Source organism: Acomys russatus, chromosome 16, assembly GCF_903995435.1.
Source record: "Acomys russatus chromosome 16, mAcoRus1.1, whole genome shotgun sequence".
Classification (NCBI taxonomy): domain Eukaryota; kingdom Metazoa; phylum Chordata; class Mammalia; order Rodentia; family Muridae; genus Acomys; species Acomys russatus.
The window spans coordinates 7,214,401-7,233,527 of record NC_067152.1 but is presented as its reverse complement, the minus strand read 5'-3'; the positions used below and the strand labels follow the sequence as shown (position 1 = coordinate 7,233,527).

The 19,127-nt window shown below is 48.7% G+C and overlaps 1 protein-coding gene across 1 annotated transcript in view; it reads right to left on the bottom strand.

Moving 5' to 3' along the window:
- Positions 1-12,579, bottom strand: part of Adap2 (ArfGAP with dual PH domains 2) — a 28,890-nt gene extending 16,311 nt beyond the window's left edge. The window contains exons 1-5 of the mRNA XM_051158544.1: positions 12,477-12,579; positions 11,683-11,813; positions 9,799-9,890; positions 4,596-4,675; positions 2,033-2,145 (exon numbers count right to left, since the gene is read on the bottom strand). Coding sequence (XP_051014501.1) covers positions 2,033-2,145; positions 4,596-4,675; positions 9,799-9,890; positions 11,683-11,813; positions 12,477-12,570 — 510 coding nt within the window. The 5' untranslated portion in view covers positions 12,571-12,579. The remainder of the gene's footprint in view (positions 1-2,032; positions 2,146-4,595; positions 4,676-9,798; positions 9,891-11,682; positions 11,814-12,476) is intronic.
- Between the last annotated feature and the right edge of the window lie 6,548 nt (positions 12,580-19,127).

Here is a 19,127-nt window from a genome sequence, read left to right as displayed (position 1 = left end):
TCTCTGATGCTCGAGAGACAGAGCACCTCTTCTCACGTTTGCCAGGCCCAGCCTGAGCTTCATGGTCTTCACACTTTTCACACTACTACTGGCAGTTTTGTGTTCTGCTTTGTTTTTGAGATGAGGATCTCATTGTGTTGCCCTGGTTAGCCTTTTGTTTCTTTTGGTTTTTCTTTTCTTTTCTTTCTTTCTTTTTTTTTTTTTTTTTTTTTTTTTTTAAGACAGAGCTTGTCTACGTATGTAGCCCTGGCTGTCTGTCCTGGAACTCACTCTGTAGACCAGGGTGTCCTGGAACTCCGAGATCTGGCCTAACTTTGCCTCCCTACCAATTGGGAGGCAGAGGCAGGTGGGTTGTTTTGAGTTTGAGGCCAGCCTAGTCTACTAAGCCAGTCCAAGACAGCCAAGGCTACACAGAGAAACCCTGTCTCAAAAAAAGAAAGAAAGAAAGAAAAAACAAGTTGTCAGTCTTTCAAAAGGCAGGCGGCCATATCCAATTGGAGGGTTAACACTCTTCTCTCTAAACACTTCTTGCTCAGGGCCAGACACCAGCTAGCCTTCCTGCCACTTTCTGTCCCTGTAGGAGAGCAGCACAGACCGATGCCTCAGGGTCCAGGCTGGAGAGCTCAGAGCTTGCTGCTGTGGCTGGGCTGCCTTCTCACATTCACCTTGTTAGGACTTTTCGTTTATTTTTTCTTTTTCCTGGTTCTGTAATACTGGAATGCCCCAGGGCTCCTTTGCTGTGGTTGCTTGTCTCCAAAGATACCCTCACCACTTCCTTTTCTTCCAGTAGGCCCCAGATGCTCCACTCATAAGGACATAGGATTGTATCTTTTCCTTTAAGCTGGGTACATGATTTGTTTGTTTTTGTGTTTTGTTTTTTCTAGACAGGGTTTCTCTGTGTAGCCTTGGCTGTCCTGGACTCACTTTGTAGACCAGGCTGAGCTTGAACTCACAGTGATCCACCTGCCTCTGCCTCCCCAGTGCTGGGTTTAAAGGTGTGCACCACCATCGCTCGGCATGGCTACATGATTTGTCTTGATCCTATAGAATACAGTTCCTAGCCTGACCTTTTGGAGGCTTGGCAATTTTGTTTTTATTTGTTTGGTTTTGTTTCCACTTATTTTATTGCTGTTGTTGTTATTTTATTTTTATTTTTCGAGGCAGAGGTTTTACTGCGTAGCCTTGGCTGTACTGAACTCACTATGTAGACCAGGCTGGCCTCAAACTCATACAGATCTGGCTGCCCCTGCCTCCTGAGGGCTGGAGTTACAGGTGTGCACCACCATGCCTGGCCCTTATTTTATTATTTTTTTTTTAAATATTTATTTATTTATATTTTTTGAGACAAGGTTTCTTCCATACAGCTCTGGATATCCTGGAACTCATCTGTAGATCAGGCTGACTTCAAACTCAGAGATCCACCTGCCTCTGCCTCCCAAGTGGGACTAGTGCCCAGCCTCATTTAAATGACTAAACAGCATATGTAAATATATCTCAATAAAATTTTTTTTAGTTGGACACAGTGGCATACCCCTATAATCCGAGAGCTCAGGAGGCAAACCCAGGTGGCTCTTTCTGAGTTCAAGGCTATCCTGATTTATGTAGTCTACTCTGGACTAGTAAGGTCAACATAATCAGTCTCAAAAAGAAAAAAAATTTAGGGCCAGGCGTGGTAGCGCACGCCTTTAATCCCAGCACTTGGGAGGCAGAGGCAGGGGTATCTCTGTGAGTTCGAGACTAGCCTGGTCTACAAAGTTAGTCCAGGATAGCCAAGGCTACACAGAGAAACCCTATATCAAAAAAAGAAAAAAGAAAAAAAGAAAAGAAATTAGAGAACAGCTATGAAGTGGACCAAACTAAGCTAATTTGGAGTGACCAGAGTGTGGTTACTAATGGACTGGATCGAATGCAGCCAAGGAGTAGAGGATTACCCTGCTCGCCGGGTGGAGGCTCTCCATAAGACAAGGCATTGCCCACACAGGCCCTCGTGAACAGGGTGAGCCTGAGGAAACACACCCAGGCAGCTTCTTACCTCCTCCTTGGTGTAGTACTTCAGGAGCCCTTCTCTCGGCAGAAGGACAAACCTCCTTCTCAGGAACTGCGCACTGTCCCGTCCCCGCTTCCACAGGAACACTTCTCGGTTACCTTAACCACCAAGGGCAAGAAGTGAGCCATGACGTCAGCACAAATGAGCTAATGAGAGGTTCTCGGCCCTGCGCCTCCACCGGCTGCCGCAGCCAGTCTAAGCTTGTTCTTTCAGGTGGAAGCAACAGAGTCCTATCTGGGGCCGGCTTTATATAATGTCAGTCTCCACCCACTGTGCCAACTCTATTTCCTTGGCTCTCCATGATTTCACGCTGTTCCCTCAGAAGACAGGTGTGGTGGGCCTGCGATCCCAGCACTTAGGCCGAGGAAAGAGACTTGTTATAAGTTTGATGCCAGTCTTGGCTACATAGCAAGACAGTGTCACAGAAAAGAAAGGAAAAGGTGTTGGAGAGATGATTCAGCACTTAAAAGTACTTGCTGTTTTTTGCAAAGGACCCAGGTTCGATTCTCAGCGCACGCACACATGGTGGCTCACAACCATCCATAACTCCAGTTCCAGGGAATCAGACACTCTCTTCTGAGCTCCAAGGGCACTGCTATTTCATGTGGTACACATACATACATACATACATACACATACACACACACACATACATACACACACACACACACACATACATACATAAACATATACACAAACACACACACACATATGTACATACATACAGGCCAAACAATCATACACATACATGTAAAGTTAAATTTTTGTTTGTTTTTTCGAGACACGGTTTCTCTGTGTAGTCGTGACTGTCTTGGAATTTACTCTGTAGACCAGGCTGGCCTCAAACTCACAGAGATATACACCTGTCTCTGACTCCCAAGTGCTGGGATTAAAGGCATGCAGCACTACTGCCCAGCTAAATTAAAAAATATTTTTTTAAATTATTAATTTATTCATATTACATCTCAGTTGTTAGCCCATCTCTTGTATCCTCCCATTCCTCCCTCCCTTCCGCTTCCCCCCCTACTCCCCTCCCCTATGTCTGTGACTGAGGGGGACCTCCTCCCCCTGTATATGCTCATAGGGTATCGAGTCTCTTCTTAGTGACCTATTATCCTTCCTCTGAGTGCCACCAGGCGTCCCCATCCAAGGGACATGGTCAAATATGGGGCACCAGAGTTTGTGTGAAAGTCAGATCTCCTTCTCCACTTAACAGTGGAGAATGTCCTGTCTATCGGCTAGTCTGGGTAGGGGTTCGAAGTTTACTGCCTATATTTTCCTTGGCTGGTGCCATAGTCTGAGGAAGACCCCTGGGTCCAGACCCACCTGTAGTTTTCCAGGACCCTCTGGATCCTTCTATTTCCTCATTCTCTCAGGCTTCTCATACCTAAAGTCTCAATAGGATGTCCTCCCCTCTGACCCACTTTCCTGGTAGGTAAAGTTTTTCATGGGGACGTACCCCTTGGACTAGTGTGTTAATTTTTAAAAAAGAAAGGACAGAGAAGGGGAAGGAGGAGAGGAAAGAAGACAGGGAAAAAGAAAGAAAAGAAAAACTCTTAAGAAGCCCAAGTATCAGCCAGGGGTGGTGGCGCATACCTGTAATCCCAGCACTTGGGAGGCAGAGGCAGGCAGATTGCTGTGAGTTCAAGGCCAGCCAGGTCTACAAAGCGAGTCCAGGGAAGCCAAAGCGGTAGTACGCACCTTAGATCCCAGCACTCAGGAGGCACAGACAGATGGGCCTCTGTGAGTTTATGGCCAGCCTGTGATACATTGAGAGTTTCAAGCAAGCCAGGGCTATATGGTAAGACTCTGTCTAAAATATATATATATACTATATATTTTATAAATTATATATTGCTAGCCAACTTTAACATTGACATCAACCTGCTACAAGTTTAAGAGTATAAGAGTGACCCCAAAACATCTACTAGTTGAGGAATAATTTTCATGCCTGGAAATCCTGGAAGCAAGCCAGGCATTGTGGCTTGTACTCGAAGCTCTCCCAGAGTCAGAGGCAGGTGGATCTCTGTGAGTTCAAGGCCAGCCTGGTCTGCAAAGTGAGTCTGGGATAGCCAAGGCTACACAGAGATACCCTGTCTGAAGAAGAAAAAAGAAAAAAATCATGAAAGCTGAGATCCTGCAAGACTTTTGACCTCTGGTCAATGTCAGCCTGAGAGTTCAAGTCAGTGGAGTGAAAACTGGCCTGATCCAGGGCTGCCAATGGGGCTGTGCATGAGTGTGGGAAGAGGCGCTGAAATCTCGCTCATGCTTCTACCGAGCCTACCTCTCCGTCCTACTTCCTAGAGCTCATTAGACCATAGACCTCAAAACATTAAGATGGTAACCTCAGGGCTGCAGAGGTGGCTCAGTGGCTGAGAGCACTGGCTGCTCTTCCAGAGGACCCAGCTTCAAATCCCAGCACCCACATGGGCAGCTCACAACCGTCACAATTCTAGCCCCAGGAAATCTAATGCCCTGTCCCGGCCTCTGGGTGCACCACATATACTTGGGTACGCACACATACATGCATACAAAATAATAACTTTACCTGGGGGTGAGACAGCTTTCCCATCAGCCATAAACTCCTGTCTCTCATACTTAGCTCGAATCCATTGTTCCTTTAAGACTCTAAAAAGAAGACTTTTGGTCAGTTGTGTCTACTCCGGTGTCTTCCCACAGTGACTTTCCGAGAGCCTGCAGCAGAGGGTGGTAACAGCCCAGCAGCTACCTTCTCGGGACACCCAGAGGTCTCTCCTCCTTAGGATAGTTAATGCTGGTGCTGGAGGACTGAGTCTCTGTAGTGGGGGTGAGCTGTCCTGGGCTTTGTGGACCCTGTACCGCTGACTTCCACCTCCCAGATGCCAGTAACTTCTGTTCTCCAGATGACAAATCTAGTGGGTTGAGAGGCACTAGACTGTCCCTCAGCCCTCTAAGTCAGGGATGAAGACACCCTGGACATTTAACCTGTGTTCCCCACCCCCATACCCCTGTCCCCTCTCCCTGCTTGTGAACTTGAGTCAGAAACATCCTGGGCCTGCAGATGAACTCTGGGTCACCACACTGCATAGAACACACTGAACTTTGTTTTATTTATTTTGAGATGAGGCCTCGTGTGTCCCGGGCTGACCCCATGTCCAAAGTGGCAGAGAATGACTTTGAACTCACGACCTTCCTGCTTCTACCCCTCTACCAAGTTACAGATGTATACTAGCAGATCCAGTTTTATGCAGCACTGGGGATCGAACCCAGGGCTTTAAGCAAGCAAGCACTCTACCAACTGTGCTATATTGCCAGACCAAATTACTAAATTTGGGAGATGAGCCAGTAATAGAACTGCCTTCTCTAGTGCTGTTGAGGTGGGCAGTTGTGTGCAAGGAACCCAGTAGCATACTTAGTACATGGTGAGGGTTTGAGTTTGTTTGTTTGTTTGACAGTGTCTGACTATGACCATGAACTCACAGAGACAGAGCTGCCTGCTTCTGCATCCTAGCTAGTTAGATGAGGTGTGCTTCACACCACCAGGCTCACAGTAGCTTCTTTTTTTCTTTTGTTTTGTTTTGTTTTCAAGACAGGGTTTCTCTGTGTAGCCCTAGCTGTCCTAGACTCCCTTTGCAGACCAGGCTGGCCTCGAACTCACATCGATCCACCTGCCTCTGCCTCCCGAGGGCTGGGATTAAAGGCGTGCGCCACCACCGCCTGGCTCACAGTAGCTTCTTAATGCTAAACTCAACCTAACATTCTTCTTGGCTGCAGTAAAACTATGCGGCTGAGAGCAAACTCATTTCCATTGTTCGGTCCTTATATTTTCCAGGTACATGTTCCAAAGGTCAGATGACTGAATGGCCTGGGCACAGGAGTGACCTAGAACCGTACATCTGGCCCAAACAGGTCACCTGGAGCTCTGGGTTGCCCTGGGCTGTATGGGCCAAAGGAACCCAAAGGTAGAGCCTGACTGGGAGCCCCATCTGTGTCGTGCAGGACAGTGAGTGCAGCATGAACCTGCAGGTGGGTCTGCTGCCAGCTGCATACGGAAGTTTGGTTGAGAGAAAGATGGATGGACAAGAGCTGTGAGCGTATGAAAGACCTGGTCCCACTGAGACCCTGGTGTGGCCCTTGCATCACACCTCCTCCTCTTCCTTGGTCATGTTTGAACCCCTGGTATTATGATTCTCCTCTTCCTCTTCCTTTTTGTTTCCTCTTTAAAAAACAAAACCAAACAAAAACATTTAGCCGGGCGTGGTGGCGCACGCCTTTAACCCCAGCACTCGGGAGGCAGAGGCAGGCGGATCTCTGTGAGTTCAAGGCCTGCCTGGTCTACAAAGCGAGTCCAGGACAGTCAGGGATGTTACACAGAAAAACCCTGTCTCAAAAAACATAAAAACAAAAACAAAAACAAAACACTGGACCAGGCGTGGTGGCGCGTACCTTTAATCCCAGTACTCAGGAGGCAGAGGCAGGAGGATTGTTGTGAGTTCAAGGCCTGCCTAGTCTACAAAGCCAGTCCAGGACAGCCAAGGCTAACACAGAGAGATGCTGTCTCAAAAAACCCAAAAAACCAAAAGCAAACAGAAAAAAAAAACAAAAAACAAAAAACATTGAGGCAGAGGCAGCCAGATTGCTGTGAGTTCAAGGCCAGCCTGGTCTACAAAGTGAGTCCAAGACAGCCAAGGATACACAGAGAAACCCTGTCTCGAAAAAACAAACAAACAAAACCAAAAACCAAAGCCAAAAAAAAAAAATACATTTAAGCAGGGCATAGTGGTGCTCGCTTATAATCCCAGCACCAGGGGAGACAAAGGCAGGTGGATCTCTGAGTTTGAGGCCAGCCTGGTCCACAGAGGTAGTTCCAAGACAGCCAAGGCTATACAGAGAAACTCAGTCTCAAAAAACCAAAAATAGAGCTGGGCAGTGGTGGCACACGCCTTTAATCCCAGCACTTGGGAGGCAGAGGCAGGCGGATCGCTATGAGTTCGAGGACAGCCTGGTCTACAAAGCAGGTCCAGGACAGCCAAGGCCACACAGAGAAACCCATCTCGAAAAACCAATATATATATATATATTTATATATTTATGTATTTTGTGTGTATGTGTATGTGTGTGTAACTGGTCACTCCACAGTGCATGTGTGGAAGTCCAAGGACAACTTGTGGGAACCAGCTCTCTCCTTCCTTCCTGCAGATCTCAGGAATGGACTCAGGTCCTAAGGCTTAACGGCAGGTGCCTTCAGCCACTGGGCCGTCGTACAGGCCTTTGCTGTTACTGTTTTGAAACAGGGCCTCACTACCCTGCGGGCCAGGCTTGTCTCAAACCTCAGCTACTGAGGCCTCAGCCTCCCTGGCCTCCCGAAGGCCAGGATCACAGGTGTGCACCATCAACCTGGTTTGGCATCATCCTTCTTGATAGTGACTTCACATCTGTCCTTCCAGGTGTCTGATATTCGGAACCCACAAAATCTCCTGGTGCCTGAGCCAGCTTACTTTGGCATTCTGTTCCTTACAATCAAGAGTTCTTCCTAGGTTTGAGGTGTAGCTCAGAGGCAGAGTGCTGGCCTCATAGGTACAGGCCCTGGTCTTGACCCTCACTATGCAACCCTAATACCTTCCCAAGGCACACAGCCTTCCCCACGGGACAGTGAGGGCAGCACTAGGCCCAACGTGGAGATGGAAATCCTGGGCCATAGGATCAGCACTAGGGGAGAGACCGGAGCATGAGGACTCCTGTTCTGGTCCCAGAGGCTGAGAATGCGACAGTTTTGGAACCAGAAGGAAGCAGCCACCAGCCTTCAGTCACTGGGGATTGAAATGCAAAGATATTGTAGGAATCGTGATAATAACACTGGAGGGGCAGGGGAGACAGCCTATGTAAGAGATGCTGGCCAGGGACTTGGGGCAAAGGCTGAATGCTGGCTACGGGGCAAGATGGGCTACGCTCTTTCAAGTGGTGTCCATCATAGCCCTCAGAGGGGTGAGGGACCTAGTATCACTGTAAAACTGACACTAAGAAATGCATTAAGCGGGCTGGAGAGATGGCTCAGCGGTTAAGAGCACTGGCTGTTCTTCCAAAGGTCCTGAGTTCAGTTCCCAGCAACCACATGGTGGCTCACAACCACCTGTAATATGATCTGATGCCCTTATACTTAATAAATAAATAAATCTTTAAAAAAAAAAAAAAAGGAAATGCATTAAGCTGGCCAAGGTGGTTCACGCCTGTAATCCTAGCACACAGAGAGACAGAGGCAGGCGGGTCTCTATGAGTTTGAGGCTGGTCTACAAAATGAGTCCAGGACAGTCAAGGCTACACAGAGAAACCTGGTCTCAAAAGAATCAGGCATGGTGGCACATGCCTGTAATCCCAGCACTTAGGAGGCAGAGGTGGGCAGATCGCTGTGAGTTTGAAGCCAGACTGGCCTACAAAGGGAGTCCAGGACATCCAAGGCTACACAGAGAGACTTGTTTTGAAAACCAAAAAGAACACCGTTCCCCCAAAAAGCATTAAAACCACCATGCTGTGTGACATAGGAGACACACAAATGACATCATGTCATAAGGCATGTTCTTGTATATGCTGTTGAAGAGGAACTCGGGCTACATGCAGAAGGACATCCAAGGAGCTTGGTGGCTGGGCCACCTTCTTATAGCTGGGTAGTGATAGAGTTGGGAGGAGGGGAAACCTGAAGCCTTCTGCATATAAAGACGTCCTTCCCTGCCACTCCACATGGCATCACCTAACTGCAAAACCACAGAACCGATGTATTTGTGCAAGGCCTGAAAGCATCCTGCCGAGACTCAGTGGTTCAAATACAACTTTTCCAGCCACGCCTGCATGAGACTGTGCCTATCTCGGGATCCCTTTTCCTGAATACACAAGACACTGTCCTTGTGAGGCCGAGTGTCTGGGAAGGAGGCCCAGGCTCAGGGAGTCAGCTTTGCAGAGGATTGGGGTCACTAGGCTTTGTGGGTCACCTCACGTGTACAACCCTCCTACTATACTGGGCTTTCCTAAGGGCCCTTCACACCCATCGGGCTCTGTCCCTGAGTCCAGGGGTAACAATCATACTTGCAGGGTTGCTGAAAATGCTTGACAGTAACACACAGCGTTTAGCACAGAGCTTGGCACACTTGGAAAGCTCTGCAAATATTAACGGCTCTTGTTTTGTTTGAGGCGGAGTCCTAGGCAGCCCATGTTCACTTCTTTTTTTTTGTAATATATTTATTTATTATGTATACAGTGTTCTGCCTGCATGTACAACTGCATGCCAGAAGGGAAGCATCAGATCCCATTATAGATGGTTGTGAGCCACCATGTGGTTCCTGGGAATTGAACTCAGGACCTTTGGAAGAGCTGGCAGCACTCTTAACCACTGAGCCATCTCTCTAGCCCCCTGCCCCCATGCTCATTTCTAATGTGTGACTCTGTGTGGCTGAAGCTAATTGTGAATTTCTGATCATACCTTCTTTGTTGTTGCTTTTATTTTTCAAGACACAAGCCAGGGGTCTGGGTAGTCCTGACTAGCTGTCCTGGACTTAACTTTGCAGACCAGTCTGGCCTCTGCCTCCCGAATGTTGGGATTACAGGCTTCTGCCACCACATCTGCTTTAAACCAGGGTTCCTATGCACCCTCGGTGGCCATACCAAATCCATCCCTGAAACAATCATGCAGCCAGGACTCAGGAGAACTCACCTCAGACAAAAATACCAGGGACAGAGAAGGGCAGGACAAACCCCTCCCCAGACCCTTTGGAACCACTCACAGGCAGTCGTTGGCCTGAGGGACGTAGTAGAAAGCTGGGACTCTGGCTTCAAACTTGGCTTTCACGCTGAGGTTCCCATTGTGGGTCATGAACTGTAAGACAAGAGCACATTGGCGTAATTGTAGAATTTGAACATGAGCTGGAAGTGAAACCACGGTCTACCCAGAAGACTGTGGTTGCTGGGCATGGTGCCTTACACAGGCCTTTAATCCCAGCAGAGGCAGGTGGACCTCTGAGAGTCTGAGACCAGCCTGTTCTGCCCAGTGAGTTCCAGGACAGTCAGGGCTATGTAGAGACAAATGATAAATAACTAATAGCCTGTGGTTTTCACGGAGGCAGAGCCAGGAGAAGCTGCCTCTAGGGAGGCTTCTCACCAGGCATGGAAAGGCCTGGTTTGCCATTCTGTGGGGGACTGATAACCATGCCTTTTATAGACAAGTCCTTGACAGTCTAGTTTACTGGGCTTTCTCAACCATTTCAACGCTACCATTCTGTTTTTGAAGAGGACACGGGGACTCTGCGACATCCGGTAGCTTGCTAAGGCAACACAGCTACTTAACACAAAGTGGTGCCCTGAACCCAGCTCTGCCAGACCACAAAGCTTGTGTTTTTTCCTTTCACTCTTTCCACAGACAGCCAAGCCTCCTGAAGGCCCTGAAAGTCTACAGGGGACAGTCTGGGACATCCGGGGAATGAAAATGGCTACCAGCCCCATAGGATACGCATGTCACCTGAGACTCATGATAGGCATTCTGTCCAGTGATAATGCTGAGGTGTCAGTGAGCAGTGACATACCTAAGGTAAGAGCCTGCGAACCCCAGCAGAGCGTGAGTGGCTTTGGGGATCTCACTATCCCAGTGAAGAAATAACAGGGAGTTAGAAGGCAAGCCCTGTGCGTGTACAGGCCGATTGGCAGAGTACCTGACTTTCCTCGCACAGAAGGCAAGCCTTGAATGGATAGCCACTTTGTCTTGTCAGTGCGCTCTTTCCACCAAGAACACACAGTAGGGCTACAGTTACACCTCTGTGGACTGAACAGTAAAACGTCCAGCCCAGATCCTGCCACAGAATGGAGGTGCTCAGCCATGTTACCTGCTTCCCCAGTGGCCCCTGAGCCTCTCCATTCACCAACGTGGTGCTGACCTATCTGCTTTCTTAAGGTTCTTCTGGCCAAAATGGCTTCACCACTCAGGCTGAGGGCCCCTCCATACTAACTGGGCAGGAAAGCAGAGTGGGCTAGGAGGTCAAAAGGAACTTAGGCTATGAAGCAGATGTTTCTCTTCCTCAGTATCTGGCTCCTACAAATGATGACAGCAACTGTTCATTCGCTTTGTGTCTGGGCTGAACCTATGTTTTATTCCAACAGCGGCCAGTGAGAGGACGGCACAGTGGCTGTAACAGGGCCGTGGAGACGGGATCTATAGCTAGGATTAAGGAACTAGGCCAAGTGCTGGAGAGATGGTGCAGTAATTAAGAGCACCTATTGCTCTCTCAGAAGACCTGGGTTCAGTCCCCAGTGACACTGTGGCAGTTCACTGTTTTTTGTCACTTCAATTCCAGGGCATCTATCTGATGCCTTCTTTTGACCTCTCTGGGCTCCTGAGCATATGTGGCATACGCACATGCCTACACTCAGGTACACACACACACACACACACACACACACACACACACATTACTCAAGCCCTCACCTTGTAAGGGGAACAAGTGATTGGCTGGGATTTGAACTCCGAGTCTAAGCTACCATCTACTAGTCCTTGTTTCCTCTCGTTATTCATTGCACCCCTCTGGCCTGCATTTTCCTCCTCTGTGGAATAGGAGGTACACCTGTGGCCCATCTCCCCACGCCCAATTCCAAGAATCCACGCATGCTTGCCAGTCTACCTCCACCATACTGTCGTCCCAGAAGTCCAGTCTCACGGATTTAACTTTGCTGATGTCTGGGAAGTTGCGGTGGACGCCAGAGCAATTGAGACAGATGAAAATCCCCAGCTTGTAAGAGGCCCAATCAGGATCTGCGGGGTAGAAGGGCAGGATCTCCGCTGAGCCGGACCAGGATAGAACTAGGCTACAGGGACAGGCTGGGCCGGACAGTTTGGATTCTGGGTCGGAGGCCAGCTCTGTCCATGCTGGGAATTGTTTCTCGTTTGGTCCCCAACCTTGGACAACTGAGGTGACAGCATGAATCGTGCTTAGCCCACCCTGTGGCTTCGGCGACACTCAGAAGACCTCGGAAGGGGGAACCGAGAAGAGCCGGGCGAATGACGCAGCCACATCAGCACCTTTAGGGTCAACGCGCCGCCTGAGGGTCGCGGTGGGGGCCGGGGAGGACCGGGACATGGAGGCACTTAAGGTGAGGACCTCAGCGTCCCAGAGCGCGGGAAAGGCCCGGGGTCGGAGATGATGTCCAGAGCCGGGTACTGGGTGGTAGGGTGCCGGGTGGGAGAGTGAGAGGAACCCAAGGGCATGAACCACAGCTGGTGCGGAGCGAGGAAAGGGGTCCCGGGCTCCGGGAACAGAGAGAAGGAGGACCGTAGGGGCTGCCGGAAACTCTCCAGGGAGAATGACTGGGATCCCGGGTGAGGAGTGAGTCTGGGTCGCGCGCAGATGGGTTCCTAGGGAAGGGGCCGGCGGGCCAGGGGGCCTGGCTGCACCTGCCCCGCACGTCGCGCCCTTACCGGCCGCTCCGCAGTCGGCGCAGTGCGAGTTGCCTGTGCCCGTCGCCTGTAGCAACTCCAGCAGCCTCTTCTTGTTGCGCTCGCGGTCGCCCATGGCCGTCCAAGAAGAGGTCCCAGCCGGGTCAGCCCTGTCACCTCCGCGCTTCCCGCTCCAGGACGCCCATGTTCCTGTGTTTGCCTGGCCGCCGGAGAAGGATTCAGATCCCCCACCAAGCCTCAGAGCCAGTTCTGCAGCTGGCCCAGCCCCTGCGACAGCAGGCCCCGCCTCTAGGTCCTAGACCACGCCCCTGAGCAATATGCCCCGCCCTCAAGGCAAGGCGGTTCAGTTTCACCGCCTGAGGGGAGGGACAGAAGTGCACTAGATCTAATCCCGCCTGGCTACATGCTAACTAAGTGGGTGATACTGGTTTATTCAGTCTCTCTAGGTTTCAGTTTCCACAACTGAAAAAGAGTTATATAAGGGTAGCGTAGATGCTGGGCGTGGTGGCGCACGCTTTTAAGTCCAGCACTCGGGAGGCCGAGGCAGGAGGATCGCTGTGAGTTCGAGGCCAGACTGGTCTACAAAGTGAGTCCAGGATGGCCAAGGCTACACAGAGAAACCCGGTCTCGAAAAACCAAAAAAAAAAAAAAAGGGTAGCGTAGCTATTTCCTCAGCATTGAAACATTCCGCGCTGGAGGGACTCAGGGAGTTCAGAGAAGTGTAAAACTCACAAGGTTAGGGTGAAAAGACCCTTTGCTGGAGCTGCTTGCAAGCTGAGCAGGGACACCAAGCTAAGCAGCACACTGAGTGGGAGTTTTGGCGATGCTGCCTCTTTTGACCCTCGCTGTGCTCCGTAAGTAACCTTAAACTCAGCTTCGAGCTAGACTCAGGTGCAATTTATTTGGTCTATTGTTGGTGCACCATATGTGGTAAACAGACATTTGTTCGCGTCTGCACTTGAGGGCTCCTTGGAAACGCTGAGCATGTTCTAATTTGTGTTAGAGTGTTCTACAGGGCTAGAAGCAAATGCCCCTTTTCAAAACACTCTCCATTGTAGGCTTTGAACTTTTAAAAACCTTATTTGGGGTTCTTTATCTTAGATAGCAGAGAAAAGAGGTTAATACGAACAGAAGGAATAGACTTTTTTTTTTAGACTCAGTTCCTTGGAGCGATTCCACTGGCGTAATCGGCAGGATTCCAATAGACCAGTTAAACAGCAAACCAGCAATTCACCAGAGGTGACTGCAGCTGCAGCCTCTGGAACCCGGAGCAACAGCCGGGGCCCAGAGCAGTAGCTGAAACACGGAGCCTCGAAGTGTTCGCTGGAGCGGTTTTCTCTAGGAGTGTCTTGAACCAAAAAGTAAGTGTGTGTGTGTGTGTGTGTGTGTGTGTGTGTGTTGTGTTGTGTGTGTGTGTGTGTCTCCTGAGTCCATACTAGGATGTTTATCAGCTGGCAAAGACCATGGCCCCGGAAGAGGCGGTTCCTCTTCCAGTGAACAAACATCACCTGTTCTCTCACAAGTCTGTTTTCAGTGAAAAAAAAAAAAAAAAACAAAAAACACCACACACCCTTACACAAGTCTGTATCACATCCCACACTTGGGATCAAAACAAAAACATGTTTACAATCCACTACACTCCATGATTTCCAGTCTCCAACACTGGATCTGGCCCAGTTGTGATTCCTTAAGAGTGCCATCTGATGCCGAGCAATGGTGGTGCACGCCTTTAATCCCAGCACTCGTGAGGCAGAGGCAGGCGGATCGCTGGGAGTTTGAGGCCAGCCTGGTCTACAAAGTGAGTCCAGGATGGCCAAGGCTACACAGAGAAACCCTGGCTCGGAAAAACAAAAAACAAAACAAAACAAAACGAACCCAGAGATGATTCATTTCCGCCGCACTGAATAAAAAAGAGAGAGAAACAAGTCTCCCAGGAGGAAGATGGGAAAGACAGAAATGTAAAGTATGAAGGAAGAGGGGAGAAGGGTAGCGGGGGCGGGGGGCCCACATGACAAAGCTGGACCATTTGGAGCACCAGACTTTCTTAGTCTTCTGGAGCATCTGGATTCCTAACTGGCCCCTCCCCGAAGCCTCATAAGGAAACACAGCCTCAGATAGTTCTGAGAGGAGTTCCTAACTGAAAGGTCTTCTTAGAGTTCCTTTCCTTATTTTTGGAGGTTTTTTTGTTTTAAAGCTAGCAAAGGCTTAAGGTGGACTTGCAGCCACCCCAAGGAAGGAGAAGTGACAGTCTGCTGGGACTTTGTGGCAGTTTTCCTGCCCCCTCCTTCTTTGTTGAGGGTAGGAGGTAACGGAACACTAACTGGGCACTTAGCTGACCAAGCTCCGAAGATTGATGATTGATCGATGATCAATGCCTTTGCCTTTCAGGATGTCCCTCAGTGAGCAGCAGGCATCTTGTCATTTCACACAAGAGGCTGACAGCTAAGCCTCAGAGGATCGGTTACCCAAGGTCTTGTGGTCAAATGGTGTGGGCAACAGGAGCCTACAGCCAAGATTTCTTGTCACAGTTATTCATGAAATAAACCCTCTTTCTTCTCCTCCTGGATTTTTAATTTCTTTTTGGTTAGGGCATTGGACCTATGGCTTTGTGCATGCTAGGTAAGCACGGAGCTGTAACCCAGCTCCTTACCCTTTCATATGTATATGTATAACATATGCAAAGTGATGATCCGGTACACTGTACAATAATTATCACATCCAACACGTCCAGGCTGGAGGGGCAGCTCAGTGGTTAGAGCACTGGCTGCCCTTCCAGAGGATCCAGGTTTAATTCCCACCACCCACATGTCAGGGACCTGATGCCCTCTTCTGTCCTCTGAGGACACCTGCAATTATGTTCACAATAAACAGACACACAGAAGACACACACATAATTAAAAAACAGATAATCTTAATAAACCACCCCTGACACACACACTCACCACCAACACACACACACACACACACACACACACACACACACATGTCACCACCCTGCTGTGTTCATCTTATAACCTAAGGGTTTGGTTTTTGTTTTTGTTTTTTTAAGATATATATATATTTATTATGTATACAGTGTACACCTGCAGGCCAGAAGAGGGCACCAGATCTCGTTATAGATGGTTGTGAGCCACCATGTGGTTGCTGGGAATTGAACTCAGGACTTTTAAAAGAGCAGACAGTGCTCTTAACCCCTGAGCCATCTCTCCAGCCCTTTTCTTTCTTTCTTTCTTTCTTTTTTTTTTTTTTTGGTTTCTTTGTTTTTTTCGAGGCAGGGTTTCTCTGTAGTAGCTTTTTTTGTTTTTGGTTTTTTGAGACAGGGTTTCTCTGTGTAGCCTTGGCTGTCCTGGACTCACTTTGTAAACCAGGCTGGCCTCGAACTCACAGAGATCCACCTGCCTCTGTCTTCCCAACACTGGGATTAAAGGCGTGCGCCACCAACCCTGGCAGTAGCCATCCTTTCATCACAGCTCCTCCAGACACTGAAGCCGGGCAGTGATGGCCTTTAATCCCAGTGTGCAGACGGATAGCTTGTTTAGGTCTGGCTGAAAAGCAAGACCAGTCTGGGCAACCTAGAAGACTTTGCCTCAAAATGAAAAGAGGATGGATTGAGTTCAAGGCCAGCCTGGTCTACAAAGCTACTCCAGGACAGCCAAGGCTACACAGAGAGACCCTGTATGGAAAAACAAAAAACAAACAAACAAAAAACAAAAAGAAAAGAAAGAAGGAAGAGGATGAAGATGTGGAGCTCAGTAGCAGGTCACTTACCTAACCTATGACGGCCAACCCTCAGGGCTGAATACACATACAAAGTATTAGTAAGTACATTCTGTTATAGAAAATAAATGTACTCTACAATGCTTGGAGAATCCCCTTCCCAATTAATAACACATATAGAATGCTCCAATTTGTGTAGAAAAACAAAATTTCGCTGGGTGTGGTGGCGCACGCCTTTAATCCCAGCACTCGGGAGGCAGAGGCAGGTGGATGGCTTTGAGTTTGAGGCCAGCCTGGTCTACAAAGTGAGTCTAGGACAGCCAAGGCTACACAGAGAAACCCTGTCTCAGGAAGAGAGAGAGAGAGAGAGAGAGAGAGAGAGAGAGAGAGAGAGAGAGAGAGAGAGAGATATTGAGGCATGCCTGATTTACTACACAGTGAATTCCAAAACCAGCCCAAGCAGAACCTTGTTTCAAAATAAAATGTAAAAAAGAGGGGCTGGAGACATGGGTCAGTGGTTTAGAGCATTTGCGGCTCTTACAGAGGACCCAGTCAGAGTTCCCAGCATCCCTGATGGCAGCTCACAAGAACCTATAACTCCACCTACAGAAGATCTGACACTCTTTTCTTCATCACACACATATTTCTTATTTGCATATATGTAAATAAAAGTAAACTGCATCATTTATAAAACCTTATATTATTTTTATGTATACCATTCTAAATGATTTATTTTTAAAATACGTGTATGTGTTTGTGGGTGGTTGTGTATATGAGTGCAGATACTTGTAGACTCCAAAGGCACCAGATGCCTTGGAGGTAGTTAAAGGTAGTTATGAGCCTCTGTAGGTGCTGGGAACCTAACACGTCTTCTGCAAGAACTGAAAGCACTCATCACTTCTGAGCTATTTGTCCCACCCTAAAATAAATCTTTCTTTCTTTCTTTCTTTCTTTCTTTTTTTAAAGAATTAACAAGTCTGTGTCATAGCACCTACAGCGAGAGTTGCCTCCTCCTACATAATTTTCACTTCTGAGGTCTTGCGCAATTGCCCCCTCCTACGGAGTTGTCACTTCTGAGGCCATGTGCAGGTGGGTGGCGAATGGGAATGTTAAATCTCAGCTCTAAGCGGGGCCCTCCACCCCGAATGCCACTCCCATAGACCTCACTTCACTGATCTTGGAAGAACAGTCAAACCCAAGCCAACCCAAATGTAGCTCATAATTTAGGAGGTGGGCCATGAGGATGAGAAACCTGGAGCTGTCCAAAGCCCACCTGGGTGGGTCAGTAGGTTCCAGGTGAGGTGACAGAGGCCACCCCTGAGTCCCATGGCCTTAAATTGTATCTGCACTTGTGCTGACCAGCTACATGGCCAAGAGCTGAGCCTTATCCTTCCTGGCTTCTGGATCTGGAATATAAAAACATATTGATAGTTCTTGTATTTTCCTGGCCTCGCTGGATGTACCCCCCCCCCAACCCCCAGAAAACTCAGTTTCCAGAGCCCTCTAACTCCAAAGTTTCATCTTGCTAAAACGCTGAGCTTGCAACCTTTGGTGAGTCCTTGAGGTCTCTGACATTGGGGTCTGGCCAACAGCATTAAAGTCAAACCCGAGTGCCACCTCATCATAGTTCTCCAAGATGTCAGGCTGTCAACTACTCTTGGCGCCCACCGGCTTCTGAACACTGGGTATAGAAATAGCCATTTGAGCCCGGGCTTGGTGGCCGCACGCCTTTAATCCCAGCACTCGGGAGGCAGAGCCAGGGGAATTGTTGTGAGTTCGAGGCCAGCCTGGTCTACAAAGCGAGTCCAGGACAGCCAAGACTAACACAGAGAGACCCTGTCTTGAAAAAAAAACAAACAGCCGGGCGTGGTGGCGCAAGCCTTTAATCCCAGCACTCGGGAAGCAGAGGTAGGCGGATTGCTGTGAGTTCGAGGCCAGCCTGGACTACAAAGTGAGTCCAGGACAGTCAAGGCTACACAGAGAAACCCTGTCTTGAAAAACCAAAAAAAAAAAAAAAAAAAAAAAAAAAAGAAGAAGAAGAAAGGTTAAAAAAATAAATAAAACTGGCTTTATAACTTAGTGGACGGACATTTGGGCATTTGCCTAGCACATAGGAGTTGAATAGCAGTAATGGCAAGAAGATGAAGAAGAAGATGAAGAGGAGGCAGAGGACGAGGAGGAGGAGGCAGCTGGCAAGATGGTTCAGTGGTTAAGAGCACTTGCTGCTCTTGCGAAGGGCTTGGATTTGGTTCCCAGCCCCCCCACACCAGTACATCACTGCCTGTAATTCCAGTTCTATGTATGTGACACCCTCTTCTGATCTCCGCGGACACCAGGCAAACATACATGTGATACACATAACATGTATGTAGGCAAAACACTCACGCACATAAATAAACCTAAAATGTTTTTTAAAAAAAGGGAAGGGAAAGGGGGGGAAAGGAGAAAAGAAAAAAAAAAAAAAAAAGAAAACAAAAATTAGAAGCTGTTCCCAAGGGAAAAGGCTGAGCCAGAGGCTGTTGGGTCCCAGGCCATTGCTGAGGGCTGAGACTAGAAGTTGAGGGTGGGTTGAGGCAGCTTCTCTGGGGTGCTCAGTCCAGACAGCAGCTGCGGGAGGGAGGGAGAAGCCACGACCCTGGGACAGAATGTCCTCCGTAAACAAAACTCCCAGGGCTCCTCAGGACACAAACATTTAGTGCCTCTCAGTGCTGTCTCGCGGAGATGAGCCACACAGGCCTGGAAGCAAGCCTTTCAGTGCATTCCCAGGAACAGGCCTGAGGTCCCCAGGGAATACAGCACGACCTCTTTTAAAATGGGGGAAAAAAAAAATCACTAGCTTTAGAATGTTCAAAAAGAACTATAATTATAGAGACTGTGGAAGACAAGTGAAAGAAAACATGCTCCTACTGATGGTCCATAGATCGCAATGTGTCAGGCTTCAAACACGCACGGTTC